Raw genomic sequence first — 17,397 nt, forward strand, 5'->3', positions numbered from 1 at the left:
ACATAATATATTACAGTACTGCCTATGATCTTATATCATTGGATGTTACCGTCAGTGAAGATGCATCTTCTTGTCATACTTCTTTACAAATGGAGTCAATGTGGTTTCATTATAAAGGTTTGCTCTCTTCTTCAGCCTGTGACAGTTGGTATGGATGCAGCAAGCTGGGAAAATAGATCAAAAGAGGATTTAAAATATTTGCTTCCAAGCTGTAGAATTTTGGTGATAACCAGTTAGACAAAGGGCAACATGTTGTACTGGTGCAGTGGAAAGCACAGTCCAGTAAACTTGCTGCTCAACATGGCCCCCAGAAGTATTGAATTTATTTCAGATACATAGAGCTACTGGTCTAAAGTCAGCTTTCCAGTGGAAAGAAAAGTGACATTGGGGTCATTATAAGAAATAGTCCAAGTGCAAAAAGAAAACAGAAATTTCTGCAGTTCTTGTTTGTTTGGATCCTGGTTGTAAATATACTAAATAGCGTATCCAAACTGCAACACTGATGTATACTATACTAATACTTGCCTTGATGTAAATCCAATATAATACAACACAGCTTTAAGTTCTTTTATCACTTTTTCATTAAATTTGCAATAGCCATACAGTAGCCCACATTCTTCAGGTTTGATAATTGTGGTTGCATTTTATGAACATTTCTTGCATACTTGAGAAAAAAAATACCACTTCTCATTGAAATTAAAAACTTACTTCTGCTATGATAGAACATGTATCTGTCTGGTTTTTTAATCCTGGCAGCTGCGTATACAGCAGTGTCTGGTTTTGAAATTATTATTGTTGACAGATGGAATTTAGTTTTGGTTTTTTCTTGATAAATGTGATCATAGCAATCAGTTTTGTTTTATGCCCCTTTCAGCCCTTTGGAAAGGGACTCCTGTAACTTTTTGTTGTTGTTGTTATAAGACAGATGTACCCCTTAAGAACTATTCTCAATCTCAGAATAAATTACATGGTATAAATACTATATTCAATTTTAAATAACATCTTTAGGATGCTGCTCTGTTTAAGTAAATTAAAATTGATCATATTTCTATACATAACCATTACACTTTTGCCCCTGAAAATTTATTTTGTTCTGTAACATAATTTTGAATTTAATATATTAATTTATCAATGGTTTTATTTTGTATGTTCAGAATTACAGTGGTGAATTTTACTGTGATTCCCTCCTTGTCCAGAAAATAATGCAGTCATTTCAGAATGCAAAATACAATTTAATGCTATAAATTATTGAATATCTGTGAGTGGATTATCTGGACTGTTGATTAAGGAGGGCCTGACTTTCCCCTGACAATGCCAGACACACCAGCACAACAAAATGCTATGGAGTGCATATGGAGAAAGTGATGATCATGCTCACTCGAGTTTGGCCTCACTGCCAAACTTCTGGTTTGAAGCTCTCCCTGTTCTTTCCATGTATCTAAATGTAAATCTTTTCAAAAGGGAGCATACTAAACATGCTCCGTAGCCTGATTAACATATGCTTTTTCATAATACAGGTTTTTATTTTTCTGGGTTATCTCAACTCAAGATCAGTGAGAGCTCATGATATTATTTAACATTAACTTTTTTTCATTTGCAATTGGTATAAATAATTCCATAAGGTCATGACAGTGAGCTGAATAGGTAATCAGTAGAACTCTGACCATGATTTTGGGGTAAGAAAGGGAAACAGAAAGATATATTGAAAAACAAAGATTGGCTCATGATGGGGTCATTGCATGAAAAACTGGACAGAAGTGTTAGTATGCCAGACTCTTTTAGTTGGGTGTGCCTGAGTATTTTACTTCGTGTTAAATCAATGTATTCAAATTACTTAGGGGTCAAGAAATTCATCACTGTAAATACGGTGTTGGCACTGACATGAGAAGTGCTTAGGTACAAAGGATGCTTTTCAATTGTACATTCTTTCTTTTCTATAGTAAAAGCCAAAGGAAACAACTCATACAAACAGAGAGGATCAGCAGAAAATAATCATCCCTTAAATAGAATTGGTACCTGGATCTTAAAATATTAATAATTTTCACCTATCTGTCTAGTTAGCAAAATATAGGTGCATACTGTTTACTGTAAATTCAAATCCAAAATCTGTTTTTCCACATTATTGAAAAAGTCTTTATTCTGTTTAAAATATTTTAAATTGCTATTTTCATTCATTCAAATGAATTATTATTAATAGTAATAATATTATTTTTTTTTCACATAGGCATAAATTATCTTTAAAATGAAACACCCATCATCATAACTGCCTTTAAAAGCAAGAATAATTTTTAAGAAAATCTGTATAGTAATAAGTAACTTGCTGTACAAGAACCAAATTCCTGAAGCATGAAGAACCTTTAGAGATCATTATTAGGGATTATGGACTACTTTGGCAAGCAGCAGGCCAGCGGCATACTTGATTATTTGTCAAAACGGTCTGTAATCCCAATTAAGGCCTTCTCTTGAGAGCTGGCTGATATGCATCAAGGTTGTGGCCCAGGTTCTGCTGATGCTCAAAATCCTCCCTGTTTTATTTGTTGCATCTTTTGCTTTGTGATTTCAATTGTGTATCTCTGATGATTCTAAAAATATTTAAAATTGATCTAGAGAGGAGAAAACAGCTAGCTGTCTCATGTATGTGCATTGAGTCATTTCTGCCATAACTAGATTTTCAATCAAACTCTCTTTTCATTGGCTTGTGGACTTCTATTTGTTTACTTTTATTCACTACAGATTCAGTTTTATTTAAAAGAATACTTCTGATATTTTTATTTCCTTTTAAAATGTTTTATTCGTAAGACAACAGTCCAAATAAGGGAATGATCACTGAAAGCATTAGTAAGGACTGGTAAAATTTCCAAATGTGTCGAAGTTGTCCAGACCTCTCGGTTCCTGAATTTCTCTGATACATTTGAACATTTTACCTTGTAGATATTACTTCAAGCATGTAATTAATGTGCTTTAAATTATGCATATGGTTAAATGTTTACTGACCCTCATAACTGTAGAGCTTCTATGCTGTCCAGTGCCTTTCTGGCTGAGAAAGTTTCACTCAGGGCTCTTTCTAACAAACACCTGCACTTTTGATCTCATTCATTTTGGGATGAGTGAGCTTATTAGTATAATTGTCAGATGTCTGTAGATACTTTGTAGATGCTCTATGTTGTTACTTATGTAGAGGAAGGGAACATATAAGTCCTTTCTTAGCCACTGCAGATCATTGCAGTGTAGGTCAGCAGTGAACCCTGTGTCACCAGGCTAAAATATGAAATTGAAATTCTCTGCAAAGTGTGCAGTAATGAAGAACTGCAAGCTGTGCAGAACTTAAAATTCAATTTTTAACACCCCTTGCCTTTTTTTGGCTATTGTAGTGTGTTAATTGGTACTCCACCAAGTTCAATTGTACATTTACTAGTGTGTTCTTCAATTTTATGCATTTGGACTTGGTTAGCATACACTGAAGTGAGCATGATCCTCAGTAAGTATGATCTGTTGAATTGGAAAAGCTGTTTCATCAAACCTGTACGCATTCTGTGGTTTTAAGTCTTATAGAGAACAAACTTCGCATTCTGTTGGGCGATGTACGTTTAAAGCTGTATTTAATAGTCATCTTTTAGGCTTGATTCAGAGTTCACTGAAGTCTAATGGGTTTTGGATCGGGTCCTTTGTGTAATTGCTTTATTGTTGGTTCCTCTGTTACCAAAATATTTCCATTTCCATTGTATCAAAAGTGAGTGTTGTGTCGGAAACAACTATATGAAATCAAATTTGTGTCCTTTCACTGATTTGGAAAATGAATGCAGATTAATGCTATTGTTCTTTTTCATTTAAAGCTGAAAACAGAAAAATCTTAAATGAGGAAGAGGTTGAGAAGTGTCTCATAAACCTTTTGGAAATTGATAATGATGGAGTTAAAGTTGCTGCTTCCCAAGCAATTTCTGCCATGTGTGAGAATTTAGCTAGCAAACGTGCATTTGGACTCCAGGGTAAGTAAGGTGGGAAGGGATGAACTGAGGATCTGTGCTTTTCCTTTTATGAGGAGCATACTATAGTTTTTCAGATTGCCATGGTTTATTTAAAGGTTCATGTATACCATTATTTCTTTCAAAGGGATTCCCCAGCTAGTACAGTTGCTAAGCAGTGACAATGAAGAGGTAAAAGAAGCTGCAGTGACAGCATTAGCTAATTTGACAGCAGCCAGTCCTAGTAACGCACGGTGAGTCTGCAATAATTAAATTATTATTTAAAACACTAATCTAAACACAAGTGATAATATTTTTATTTTTAAAGAATGCCTCATCTTGTCCTTATCCTACAAGGCAGGTCTGTTTGAATTTGACTGTAAGGCACTTTTTGGTGCTTATGAGTCATCTGGAATAGGTTGATTCTCATCAGTGTTATAAAAGTTACACGATCTCTACTAACGTTTGCTTTATCAAGGAAAGGTACGAAGCAGGTGTAATGAAAGCAGAGATATAAATCGTGTTTTGAAGAGAACATATGAAGAAAATATGCCTCATAATCTAAGACATTCAATGTGTGGTATTTTTTGAAAATTCAAAATCAGTAAGGTATCCTTTAAAATTTGATGGTTCATGCAACTTTTTTGACTGATTTAAACCCAGTCTTTGAGGGAGATAGCACTCAGATATTCTGAATATTGTCATTGTCTTTCTTTTTCTTTTTTGTTGTTTTCCAAGTAATAGAGAATGCTCATAGTGCATTCTCTAAAAGAAAAGAAGTGCAACTTCAGTATCCAAAATAACTAACAAAGGATGGTTAGCTGACTATAAGTTCCAAAATAATTGTATCAACTAAATTCTACTGTCAGTTGCAGAGTTCTGTTACCCCAACTCTATTAAAAGTTCTGTTCAGGGAAAAGAAACAGAGCGGTCTGACGTATATGAGCAATCATATGTAACTAACAAACCGTAAAATAAAATTCCTTAAAAGTTTCCTAGAATATACTCAAGGAAGTTGTAATCCATTCACAGGCATTCTTTGAAGTGAAAAAGTAAAATAACTCACCAAATAAAGTATTTGTTTCAATTTATTGATTCAGCTCTAATAGTCACCAGTATTTGCTTAATGTTACCAGATGGAGCCATAATTTGACACAAGAGAATAATATTCTGTTCTCAGATTCACATAGTAGATTTTTTTGTCTGATACTCTGCTCTCCTCATGTGCATGACTCTTCAGTTGGCGTCAGTGGGAGTCATACACACATAAAAAGAGCACAGTACTGGAGTCCAGGGGTCAAACTTTCAGCTCCGTTACAGCTGTTTTTCGTAGTGCAGCCCTTTGAGGTTTCACATTGTGAAAAGGGGAAATCTCTGGAGAGTTTTGAGTTGGTATAGCAGCTTATGCCAACTCATTCAGGTTTTTTTGCCAAGCAGATAGTCAGGACATTGTTTAGCTCAACTGCTAGAACAATTCTCTGAGACCTCAGGCAGGGAAATAGCTGTCTCTGTTCCTCTGCATTATAATGGAGTCTGTATTTGTTTCTTGCTGGGCAGAGTCAGGAAATTGTAAAGGTGGCTTACATATACTTCTCTCTTTGCAATCCAGCTCCAAGTACAATATGGAAGCACCAGATAATCTAATCACAGGTCTTCTGTGAAAATCAGGAAGCAATAATTGCCATTAAATATGTATATTGGATGAATGCCATGTGACTATATAATTACTTCAAAGCTTCATTTCTAAATCAAAACCATTAATAAGTCATAGAAGGGTCCAAGTGTGACTAGGATCTATAAATGAATATATAGAGTTGAAGCCTCAGCTGATACAAATTGGTATAGTTCCAGCTCACTGACTATCTGGCCCATATTTATTTTACATTCACACAATAGGAAAAAAAATGGTTTGGAGAAAATGCATTCCAGATTGAGTCACCATAATCATATTTCATTCTGGAATATTTTGTGCATGTGTCTTGTAAACCACTGAAAATAAGTATATATATATATAATGAAGATGCTGATATACTTTTATAATGATGTGACTTTGCTGTGTAATTATGTTGACAATATTCTGGTCCCAAATGAGACTAATGAGACTAGTGCCCTTTTATTGGTTATATATTAGATTCTTGTTATAAACCCTCCAAGAATATTAAATCGTAAAGCTAGTAGTAGCAGGTAGACCTTATGTGGCAAGTACAAAATGGCTACAGTAAAAGGGAAGACTATTTACTATAAATGTTTTCACTTTTTACCAGGCAGACAGAAATTCAATCTTGTTGAACTCACTCACATGTGTTGTGCCATATTTCATTTCATGAGCATTTTTGCATGTATTATGTTGATTGAAGGATGTGTACCTCGCCCTTTCATTTTGTACAGTATATATTACAGAATGTAAACAGAGTACAAGACACTGTTGGTTTTGCTGGAGATTTGTTGTCCTTGTCAGGAATATTTGGTAAGAAATGTTGTCTGCTTTTCATCTAATATGGAAAAAAATACAAGTTAAAACAAATTGTGTAATTAAGGCTCCCACAATAGCTAGCTCATAAGGATAAAGTCTTCCATTGATTAATAACACAAGAACAGCATAGGCAATAGGCAATACTACCCCCCACTAATGTATATTAACCTTGACCTTTAGGTGCTTCCCCACAGCAATGAAAGGCTAGTTCTATACCCCTACCCAATCAATCCTTTGTTTCTCAACTGAGACAGCTAATAAAGGTGTCAAATATGGTGGAGGTTTTGTAATTAGAACACCTGTTCACAAGAACGGGACAGAGACCAGCTTGTCATTTCACACAAGTCCCCAAGCAACCACGATTTGGCGAAAATAAATAAATAAATTAATGAACAACTCTGGCCCCCATAGTATTTTAACCAAGGATCTAGAGCAGAAGAGAACCATACCAACAGTTTGAGTTTTCAGGTTTACTGGAAAACATGGATTTTCAATATGATCTGTACCAGAACACATAAAAATGACTATAAATAACTTTTAAAATATTTCAGCATTTAAGCTGATGTTGTGTCATGCTTCAGTAGCACACAGAAAAAAGTACGGTGGTCAAATGCCTCATTAGTTTACAGATTGACACCCCCAGATGATGCTTTTATCAGAATTTTATCATAAAGTAAGACAGAATTGTAATGCTGCTGTGTATTGATGATAAATTCTTTGTAAACTTGTTAATAATTAGGCTAAATAAAAATAAAATTGCAAAGTATACTGCAATTTAAAATCCCATTTACTTATTCTAACATACAATAAAGAAATTATTTTGGGATGTTACTATGTGTATAGCTCTGCGGCCATCCTTGATATATGTGTCAGGATTTGTTTCTGTGGGTCTGCTGCTGGGAAGAAGAGAATTATGTTCAGCTGGGTATTTGCATCCACTTCACATTTTTTTAATCCAGAACACTAACTTGCTTTATTGAAAATTGTATACAGTTATTTGGACAGCAGAATGCCATTTTAAAGAATCTGTGAAATCTGTCTATTTTTGATGTGTCCGAGCATCAGGAAATGTAGGCATAATCACTTCAATAATGTATATTATGCACAAATTGAAAAATTACACACAAACAAAGAAACAGCAGTGCCATCTATTGGACAGAAAAATAAATTATTCTGTGCTATACAACTAACTACAGAACAAACATTTTAGTTCAGCCTCTGCCTATTTTTTCCCATTTAAAGTGTAATCAATTATTTTCGCTTCTCATGTATTTAGGATAAGCTAATCGTGTTAAATATAAATATGATATTAGTTAGAAGTAACACATAAAAATAAGATCTCAAGTGTACCCATTAGTCAGACATTAATTTGACCAGCTCTTTTCTTCAGTATTGTCGTAGCACAAACGCCATTTCTAATAGCTGTCTTCATAAATCTGGCAATGTCTGAATTCTGGGCACCTAATGGAGTTACCACTAAAGAAAAACATATGCTCTGAAATTTAGAGCTTTGTACTGGACATGAAAACTAATTAACAGCCTCAATAATATTTGTCTTAAATTGTTTGTTTTAAGTGCAAAATTTATAGCATTCAGTGAGAGTTTGGTCTGGGGGTAGAAGGAAAGGGATGGTTTTTGTTCAGCTGAACTAAGGGCTGCAGGAAATTGTGGTACACGACAGACTTATGATCTGGCAGAATGTTTCTCCTGGGGTTTATAATTAGTGTCACGTTACATATTTCTAAGTATTATATCTGGATTCAAGATAGTAAAATGTCATCCCAAAAATTGCAGAGTCAGCAAGCTTGATGTTATCTAATTTTCTAATTCTTAAATTCTTCACAGGAATCAGTGGACCTATTTACATTAGCAAAATTATGTCCATATAGGTAGTTACAGGCATTATCACAGCATCTGAATGTGTGCTTTCTCATATGTATCAAGATTTTCAAGATTTGTGAGTAGGCTGGAGATAGGAAGGTAGTTTGGGAACTCATTGGTTATGGGCAGTGCCCAGTGAGGAGAAAGTGAGTTGTTCCCTTGACTTCAGTGGGTGTTGCATCTATTCCAAACTGAAACTCATATACTGATCTAATGACCCAAACTACATCCTCAGTCTATTCCGTGTGGATAATGCTCACTTGTAGTGAGAGTCCCTCACCTTCTTAAATGGAGATTTTCAGTATCCACAACAGATTTTTATTGTTTTTAAGATGGGTATGGCTGTCAAGGAATAAATTTAGAGAATTTCCAGTTTTCTTACATTTCAAATTTTGTTATTATCATTAGGAAGTAATTATTATTACCATTAGGTAGTAATATCACTAGGTAGTAATCTTCCCCATTAGAAAATGGGAAACTTAATCATGGCTTTTCTCTTTCAACACTGTAGATGTAGAATTAGGTTCCAAATTCACATAAATGGATCAATATTGAAGAATCACTATTATGTAAGATAATACATTTGCATGAATATATGTGTTAACTTTTGAGAACAGGAACAAAAACTTCTAGTACATGAGAACTACATTTAAAAACAGAAATAGGTAATAATCCATTCTATAGGTTTTGTCTTTTTTATGGTTTAATAATTCTTCTTTATAACGTAAGTTTGTGTTTCTGAAGGAGGGAATCAACAATAGAATGCCACTAGCTGTATTGTGTAAAGGTAATATGTTTTAATACTGACCCCTAGTGACAGAATTATATTTTTGAGGTACTGTGCTGCAAAGTAAAGGGATTTTATTGGGTTTTGTGGTTTGTGTTGTTATTTTTCACATTAGCACCCATTTTGCTAAGCCCTATACAAATACAAACAGTTAACTCCATGGCATGAACAGGTTCCTGTTTTGACTTTCTTTTACTGTATATCCATAGTGGGAAGGGTGCTTTCCAAAGAAAAAAGGCAACATAGTTATTACCCAAGACTTCACAAGCTTTTCCTTACAAGTTACATATTGACTTCCACTGAAAACTGCAAAAAGTTTTATGGTAAATTTCTCCCTTGGCAGAAAAGCTGAGTCAAGGCCTAATGCTGGGATGTCATTCGGAAGTGAGTTCACACTATGACTTTTAACATCACATCAGATGACTGATGGGCAACCCATGGACAGTACCCTAAAGCAGCCCCCACTGGCAGGTGCAAAATGTTTCACTTGGCCAGCTGTTGGTTTTGTCTCTTAGATTTGTGAAGATGGAAAAGTCCCTCTATAGACTCAGGCACTGTAACTATATTTTGTTGCCAGTACAGCTCTTCTTTCACAAAAAAATTTCTTGTGTATTACCCTGTTTGTTTGTTGCTTTTTTAAAGTCTGTTGCCTATCAGGGGTTATATTGAAGACAGAGACCAATATAGAGCATTCATCTCTATCTAATACAAATCTCATGTCACAGCATCCTAAAGCGCACGAGAACCTAAGTGTATCCAAAATAGTTTCAGACAGAAAACAGAATGCTTCTAAATTGGGATAACAGTGACTATATAGAAGTTCTGCCCCTTATAGATATAGCAAAATCTTTTGGGCTGTTTGTACTCTCCTACCTTCAAAGCCTTGCGGTATGATCACTATTTATCTTACCTGTGGAAGGCTGGAATTTCACTGAGAGCGTGTGTGTTGTCACCTGTAACTTCCCACGGTAGATTTCTGTGGGATCAGGTGCGACTTTTTTCCTCCTGGATGGAGACTCCTGAGCCTGGAAGAGAACACTGTAGTTTATATAGTGGCACAAATACAATGCTTTCTCTCGAGTGTGTATCCCTACAATGACATTCACTGATATGCACTGAGATGAATTATCCTTTTTATGAATTAGAAGTGGCAAGCATTATTTTACATTTGAGTAAATTTCTGACAAATGTATTGGTGCTTTTACATGCACATTTTATTTGTAGCATATTTCTAAACTAAATGCAAATTATTTAAGTATATGTTTTAACTTACTTTAGTATAGTGTAAAGTTATCTATTTTAAGTGTATATAAGGGAATTGCAGGTTTACAGCTGATCATGCAAACTTAATTCTGTCCTGCTGTGAATTTAACCTGTGCACTGGCTGTGGCGTGTTGTCTAATCGGACTGTCTTACACACAAGGGGGTAAAAATAAGCTTTCACAAGTAACTTTAAACCTTTTGACTTTCAACCTCAGTAATTTTATCTTAATGTAGTAGCGTATGTGTACTTTCTTAGAGATTTAATTTTAAGAGAGAAAAATAAAAGCCTAAGTTTCTCCACTCTGAATCATCATAAGAGCTTGAACCTTTAGCAAGGCAAAACAGATTGCTGCCATTTGAGATAAGTTCACAGTTGTCCAGAAAAGACTTATCCAGAAGTGAAGGATGGGGTCAAGTTTCACAGTCAGAGTACTGTTTGTAGAGAGACTGACTTGGCACAGCTTTTTTTATCCTTCCTCCACCGCCTTGGCTGGTGCTTCCAAAGATGAAGAGGAGCCCCTGTCTCCTCAGTCGCTGTGTTCAGATGAGCTTTGGCTCTTTCTTTCCTTCCCTTACATCTCCATGAAGGCTGCTCTGGCAACTCCTGAATGTTCCCTGTTATTTTGCTTTTGTACCAATGTGGATTCCAGACTCAACATTTGTGCTGAGTTACTGATTTCTGCATGCATTGCTTCTTGGATCAGAAAAAAGAGAGAGGGGGATAGAGTCTTTTTCATGAGCTTATCCTGGCAGAAGCTACATGGGCTCTTTAAGGGGCAAAAAGGCTTTCTACTGCTGAATTTCAAGCCTTTCTCCTAATGGTGAAAGTGTCAGAAATTCTTTATAAAGGTTGCAAATAATATTATAATTGAAAGGATCAGATATCATGGATAGATAGTTCATTACCAATGCCCCTGTAATAGTTTAAATGTGGTATACTAGAGTTTTAGAACTGAGAGCTTTGTAACTCTGTCAGATGAGTTCAATGACAGACATTAGAAAATCTCTGTGCACCTCTACATGAGAGTCAGGTATTACAGTCTCTGCTAACCCAGACAGTTTAAGGTTTTATTGCTTCCAGATAGTGAGGTTTATTGAGTTTTGCATTTGTTGATGTTTTAGCAAGGCACTTGTCATTAAAAAATAGGAATAGAGGGTTCAGTTCCTGAAATGAAAAATAAATATGGTTTGTTGATATCATCAATATTTTTATTGTAGCACAAAGGGGCCTCAAACTGTAGATCAGAGTCTCTTGTGCTAGATTCCCTTACTCAGAATAAAAATACTGACATTAATTTCCCTTGTATAGTGAAGAAAACGGAAGTAATATTAGTCTTTAAGTAAAATACAAGTGACTATATACAACAGTCAATTGCTTTTGAAAATAATTAAATCACAAAGTGAAATTTTTGGTAAATGCAGAAGACATTTATTGGATGTGATTATTCTGATGACAGAACAAGGCAAATGAAGAATACTAATACATTTAAGGGATAAAAAGGAATATATTTCTTGAGGTTTTTTGAACTTCTGGTTATGATATTCTTTCTCAGTCACAAATTATGTAATAGAGCTGGGTCAAAAATGCCTTGTGTGAAAAAGAAGTCATGCCATTTAGCACAGATAGAGTTGATTTTAAAAAATGTGTGTGTAATTAGATGCATAATTCTTATGCATAATTTACATGCAATTATGTATGAAAATGAGATATGCACAGGCATAAATGGCAAGCTAAGCACCTCACACACAATCACAGTAATTTTGCACAGAAATTAAACATGCAGTTGCAAATACATTTGGAAAATGAAGTCCATAAGGAGTCCAATGGCCTTTATGAGGAGGAAAAATTTGAATTTTTTCTGAGCAGAAGTTGTGTTAAATCCTCAGTCAGAAGGGGGGAAGTAAACAGCATAGATGTGAATAAAAATATAATTTAATATAAACCAGTTTATGTTCAATTGTGGTAGAAGAAGCAAAACCAAACATACTTTACCATTTTTATGAAGTGCCAATCTCACTAGTGTAAATGGAGCACAATCCAGAGTAAACAGTGGTGTGAAGCTGCACCACTGCTCTTCCCCTCTATCTGCCTTCCATGGGAGGTTGCTTAGGCTGGGGGTTTGGGGGGCAGTCTCGGTGGTTTCTGTCAGCTCTTTGAACACTGGTAGTTGCCTTCTTGGCACTGCTGAACCTTCTCTTCAGGAGGAAAAGCTAGCTGGACTATTCCCTGTGCACTAAGGAAGTAAATAATCTGTTATCTTTCTTGCCGTGGCTAGGAGGCTTGGTCGGGGACCAGAGCTATGATGTGATGCCAACAAAGAGGTGGTTCTTGCCCCAGAGAGCTTACAGTTCTAAAAATTAAAAAAAAACCCACAGAGTTTTGGTCCAAAATTTACTGATGATTGTTTTCACAACACTCTACCAATGTCTGAGCTTTCCTATTGCACCCCAGACAACTAAAGCAACTAAATATTCAGTTCAGTGAAATTCATATGCATCTCCGAAGTAACTGTTTAAAAAAAAGTTTGTATTGTGAAACTTTAGGTAATGATTTTATTGTCAACTTTTAATTTATTTTTGCAGTAAAAAAGGTACAGAAAACATTTGTTTTTCTCAAACTCTCAGCATTTATTCTTTGAGTCCTGAGTGATCTTTAAGAGAATTTTCAAGAAATCTCTTATTAAGTTGTTACTATGTATATTTAAAATTAATAATTTAAATTAAATATTTATTATCTGACCTTTTAATGTTTGCCTTTCCTATGACACTTAAGAAAAATATTTTAGCTGTTCTTGAGTACAGTAATTTGAATTCAATTGTAATCAGAATTTTACTGTTTTGCTACAGGACATGGTTAAGGTCATTAGGGTACCTGAACTGTGTATACCCTGGTTAAGGTAAATGCCTAACCCTGTTAGGTTAGGCACTCTAATAATCATAACCATGTGCTTATAAATAATAAAATTTGAATTATTTTAACTTTAATTTGAGCTCTGTAATTTCTACACCTGTCTTGTCTGGGTTTTCTTGTTTGGTTGGTTATGATTCAGATGGTCAGCTTCCACTTTTCAAAAAACCATGGTGATATTGCAAATGCAACATCCTTTTTCTTTTTTCCCCCCATGTCATTGTCATCTTTACTTTTCCCTAATCTTTTTCCTCCATGTTGTGTAAAGATTCAAAATACATCAACTTCCCTAATCATGGAGAGAAGAGCTGTGGATTTATAGAATTTACTCCTTTTCCACATCAAAAAGCGTATTACTTTTTTTCAGCTAAACCAAGGCTCCCTTATTCCTTGAGGATGTAGTCCTATAGTGGGAGCACTGATAAAGCGCACCATCTGAGCAGGATGTGTCTGAAGCAGAGTGTGTTCTGGAGGCAGGGAGAGAGGCTAGTGCTGATCTACATTAGGCAAAGACAGTCCTGGTAAAAGCTTCTTCCTGTGACTTTTGTTTCCTTGTAATAAAAAAACTACACGGTGCATATCTCTGCCCAAGATGGAAGGGAACGAGGACCTCCATACTTAGATCTTAATGTTGTAGTATTTCAGCACCTTAAAAACTTAAGCATATTCATTTTTTCAGCTCCCTTCTGAGGTCAGGCACTGCTGTCACTTTAGCAGCTGGGCCTCTGTGGCCCAGGGTGACAGTGCTATTTTTGTGTTTTCCAGAGGGCTATGGGGTAGGACTGAGTTGAGCTATGGATTCCTCATTCTTCCTTCTTCCCTCATAACCTCTTCTGTATGCATCTGTTGTCAGGACACAGCGTTGCCCTCAGGTGTTTGTGCCCTCTTAAAGTCTTATTCTCAAAGGTACTGGTTACCTTCAACTCTCATTACCTGCTGTTGTTACTTCTAACGTTAATTCTTTTTGCCTTGTGATCCATTGTGCTACTTGATGAAACTATACTCATGAAACTGTGATTCAAAATGAATCTGCACAGAAGTAGAATGCAGGATTGAAATAAATATGTATGATCTTCTAAATCAGTGGTTCTCAACGTTTTTGAAGTTGAGTGGCACTTGAGAAAATTGGCTGTGCTCTGTACCTCACTGAGGTCAGCTCTAAACACACGAGGAGCTGTCACCTTGCTCTTTTGTTAAGTACTTGTGTACTTGCTGGCTTTATGGAAATTATAGTAAATCTGCTTATAATGTGATTGGCTACGTCATTCAGTTCTGTATATCATCTTGGAATCAGTCTGTTAGGGACTACATGTTTATTAGGATTTCCTACAGGAGAATACATGTGTTATTGCGTGTAGTATAGGAATAGTAAAGCCTATACTTACTGCAGAAGTATTGGATATACTATACTTGTGAGATGCAATGATGCATTTCATGAGCAGTGGATCTGTCCCATAAATCTTGGAATTTCTGTGTATCCATTGTACAGGAAAAACTGATATTTTTTTTTTTTTCCCCTGGATAAGGTATGTGTGTATATACTGTGTAAGGCTGTAAATCTGATAGCTTATGGACGTGCCTTACTGTGCATGGCTGTGTGCATGTATGGCGAGTCTCTCCCACACTTTGCCGGCAGGTACATCATGTCATTGTTACATGTCCTGTGGATGTGATGTTTTCTGGAAAACTTGTGGTACATGTGGTGTATAGCTGATCCTTACATGTGAAATCAACATGTCCAGGATTTCTTCATATACAGCAGCCTGAATAGAGCTACAGCACTCCTGAAGCTGGAAATCTGCATAAAATTTTCATGGGAAAGAAAAGACAATATTAACCAGAGAACTTAGAAATACAGTGGCCTTACCTAAGTTAAAACCAAACAAACAAATAAAAAACCCACACACCCCACACGCCCCCCCCCCCAAAAAAAAAAAAAAAAACAAAAAACCCAACAACCAAACAAAACATTTTCAGCTCTAAAGAAGAGCTGGTAAAGGAGGGAAGGGCAGCGAGGATACCTAGATAAGGGGAAATCCAGCTAATTGAAGACACTCTGAGGAGTGCATGAAAACATGGGATTCACTTCTGAACAGAGACTGAAGTGCTTGCATTAAAGTTACTGGTGCTCCAGAAGGATTAATGAGCCGACACGAAACTGGCCCTATACCTTCATGCTGCACCCAAGCTAACAACCCTACTCACCTTCAGTCCCTGAATTGCTGCCTTTTCCCTGTTATTCCAAACTGGGGGCTACTGCCTGCCTGCCAGCCTTCCTTACACCTATGGTCCAGCAGTACCTGTGAGCTGCCATCACCTTAGAGCTGAAGCAGAGATCAGACTAACAAGTCCTGTTGGCCTCTGCTGATTCATTCCAGGTATGCTCAGGAGTATCTGCATCCCCCTCCCTGAAAATGTGGTTTGGAGATACTTGCACTCAGGTCAGTTCACAGTAAGATCTACATCATGTTGCCCATGTAATGCGATAATATAGCACAGGTTGGCATGTATTCTGCTTTCTGTCCTGTTTGCATAAGAGCATGACCATCAGCATTCCTGAGGTTTTGGTTTTATCAATGCCTTGACAGTCTTTGATAGCATAACTGTTTCTTGTATGTGTAATACTTCTAAGCTTGTGTTTATTTTGTAACTGTGAAAGTTACCAAAAGGTTAGTTAGATTTTTAGTAAGACACTTTTACAGTAAAAGTAAGATTTTCACATCCAGATTTCTCTTATTAATGTGTTGACAGAAATTTAGCAAAACTTATTAAAAATGTACACTCTTCTGTTGTTGCAGTGCTTAGATATGCTTGTATAGAGGAGGGAGTTTGTTATGTTTTTGATATAGACAAAATGTACTAAAAGGGGGTATAAAAAGCAGTTGCAATGAAAATTCAAATTGCCATCTGCACATTTCCATTGCTAACAATATTGCCAACTTTTGTTTAACAAACAGATGAGCCCAATGTAAAATTACTAAGAGCAGATAGTAAATTGGCATATGCCTCAAATCATTTGATCAAATTTTATATACAAACTCAGAAGACAATTCAATTTTTGTAGTGTGCTGGTTTATAATGACATTGGAAAAGGTACCGCTGAAATGAACATAAGATGATACAGACAAAGAAATAAGTTCCTGTTGTTTAGTAGAAAGCAAAGTTTTGTCAAGAAGGTCAACAAAAATCTTATGTTATGGAATATCTTACGGCATTTGAAGGATGTAAACTACATTTGTATCAGTAGTCTCTTTTGCCTTTGGCAAAGAAACCAAAGAATACGTAATGAGATGGTAACCCAGAAATGTATGCCTTTTCAGATGTTAGAGCATGGTAGTTTCCCCTCAGACAGGCCAGGTTCTTTCTTCAGGGTCTGCATCAGTTGTAGTCAAGTTTACTATCATTATAAGCCATGTCACCAGCTGCTTTCAAATTTATTCTTTTTCCCAGATATTAAATATGAAGTTGACTTTTTTTTCTTTTAAAAGGCACTGTCCTGAGGGGTGGCAGAAGCAGAATAGCAGTGTTAAGACTAAGTGCGCATAGGCCAGTTCCTTCTGCTGTGAATGAGATGTAGACCCACGTGACTATTAGTTTTGCAGCACATCAGATTTAAGTCATTTGCAAATGTGTCCGCTAATAGTGCAGCTGCCTGCACCTTCTGCTGTCTCCTGCCTGAAGTTGCTATTTCCTTAGCAGTGCTGCTTCAACTGTTTTTTCTTGGCTGTTCTCTAACCTAAATCTATGAAATGATCCTTAAAAAAATCCCAACAATCTTCCCCAATTTTATTTGCAAACAGGTTGTTTTGCAGGTCTAGTTCAGAACTTGGCGACCCCAGCATTTGTCCCAGCACTGCTGAGGGGCAGCACCCTTTAGCCATGGCTGCAATGATCATCTGGGAGCAGAGGGAATATTTAAACTGGATCTGCTGCTGACAGACTAGTTGATGTGGAATCACAGTCATAGCCAGCCGTGAACATTATGTTGATGTGTCTGTTGTACTCCTGCTATAAAGCCAGCACAATAATTTCTACATTGCACTGAACTGCATCAAGTACACTTATTCTGTAAGAATGGCAGAAGCTTGTTGTACTATGTTTATGCCACCTAAGTATCCAATCA

The 17,397-nt window shown here is 36.1% G+C and overlaps 1 protein-coding gene across 1 annotated transcript in view; it reads left to right on the plus strand.

The window, feature by feature from the left end:
- Window positions 1–17,397, plus strand: part of ARMC3 (armadillo repeat containing 3) — a 56,507-nt gene that overhangs the window by 20,927 nt on the left and 18,183 nt on the right. The window contains exons 9-10 of the mRNA XM_072851518.1: window positions 3,834–3,986; window positions 4,111–4,216. Coding sequence (XP_072707619.1) covers window positions 3,834–3,986; window positions 4,111–4,216 — 259 coding nt within the window. The remainder of the gene's footprint in view (window positions 1–3,833; window positions 3,987–4,110; window positions 4,217–17,397) is intronic.

The sequence above is a fragment of the Ciconia boyciana genome, chromosome 2 (genome assembly GCF_034638445.1).
Source record: "Ciconia boyciana chromosome 2, ASM3463844v1, whole genome shotgun sequence".
Lineage (NCBI taxonomy): Eukaryota > Metazoa > Chordata > Aves > Ciconiiformes > Ciconiidae > Ciconia > Ciconia boyciana.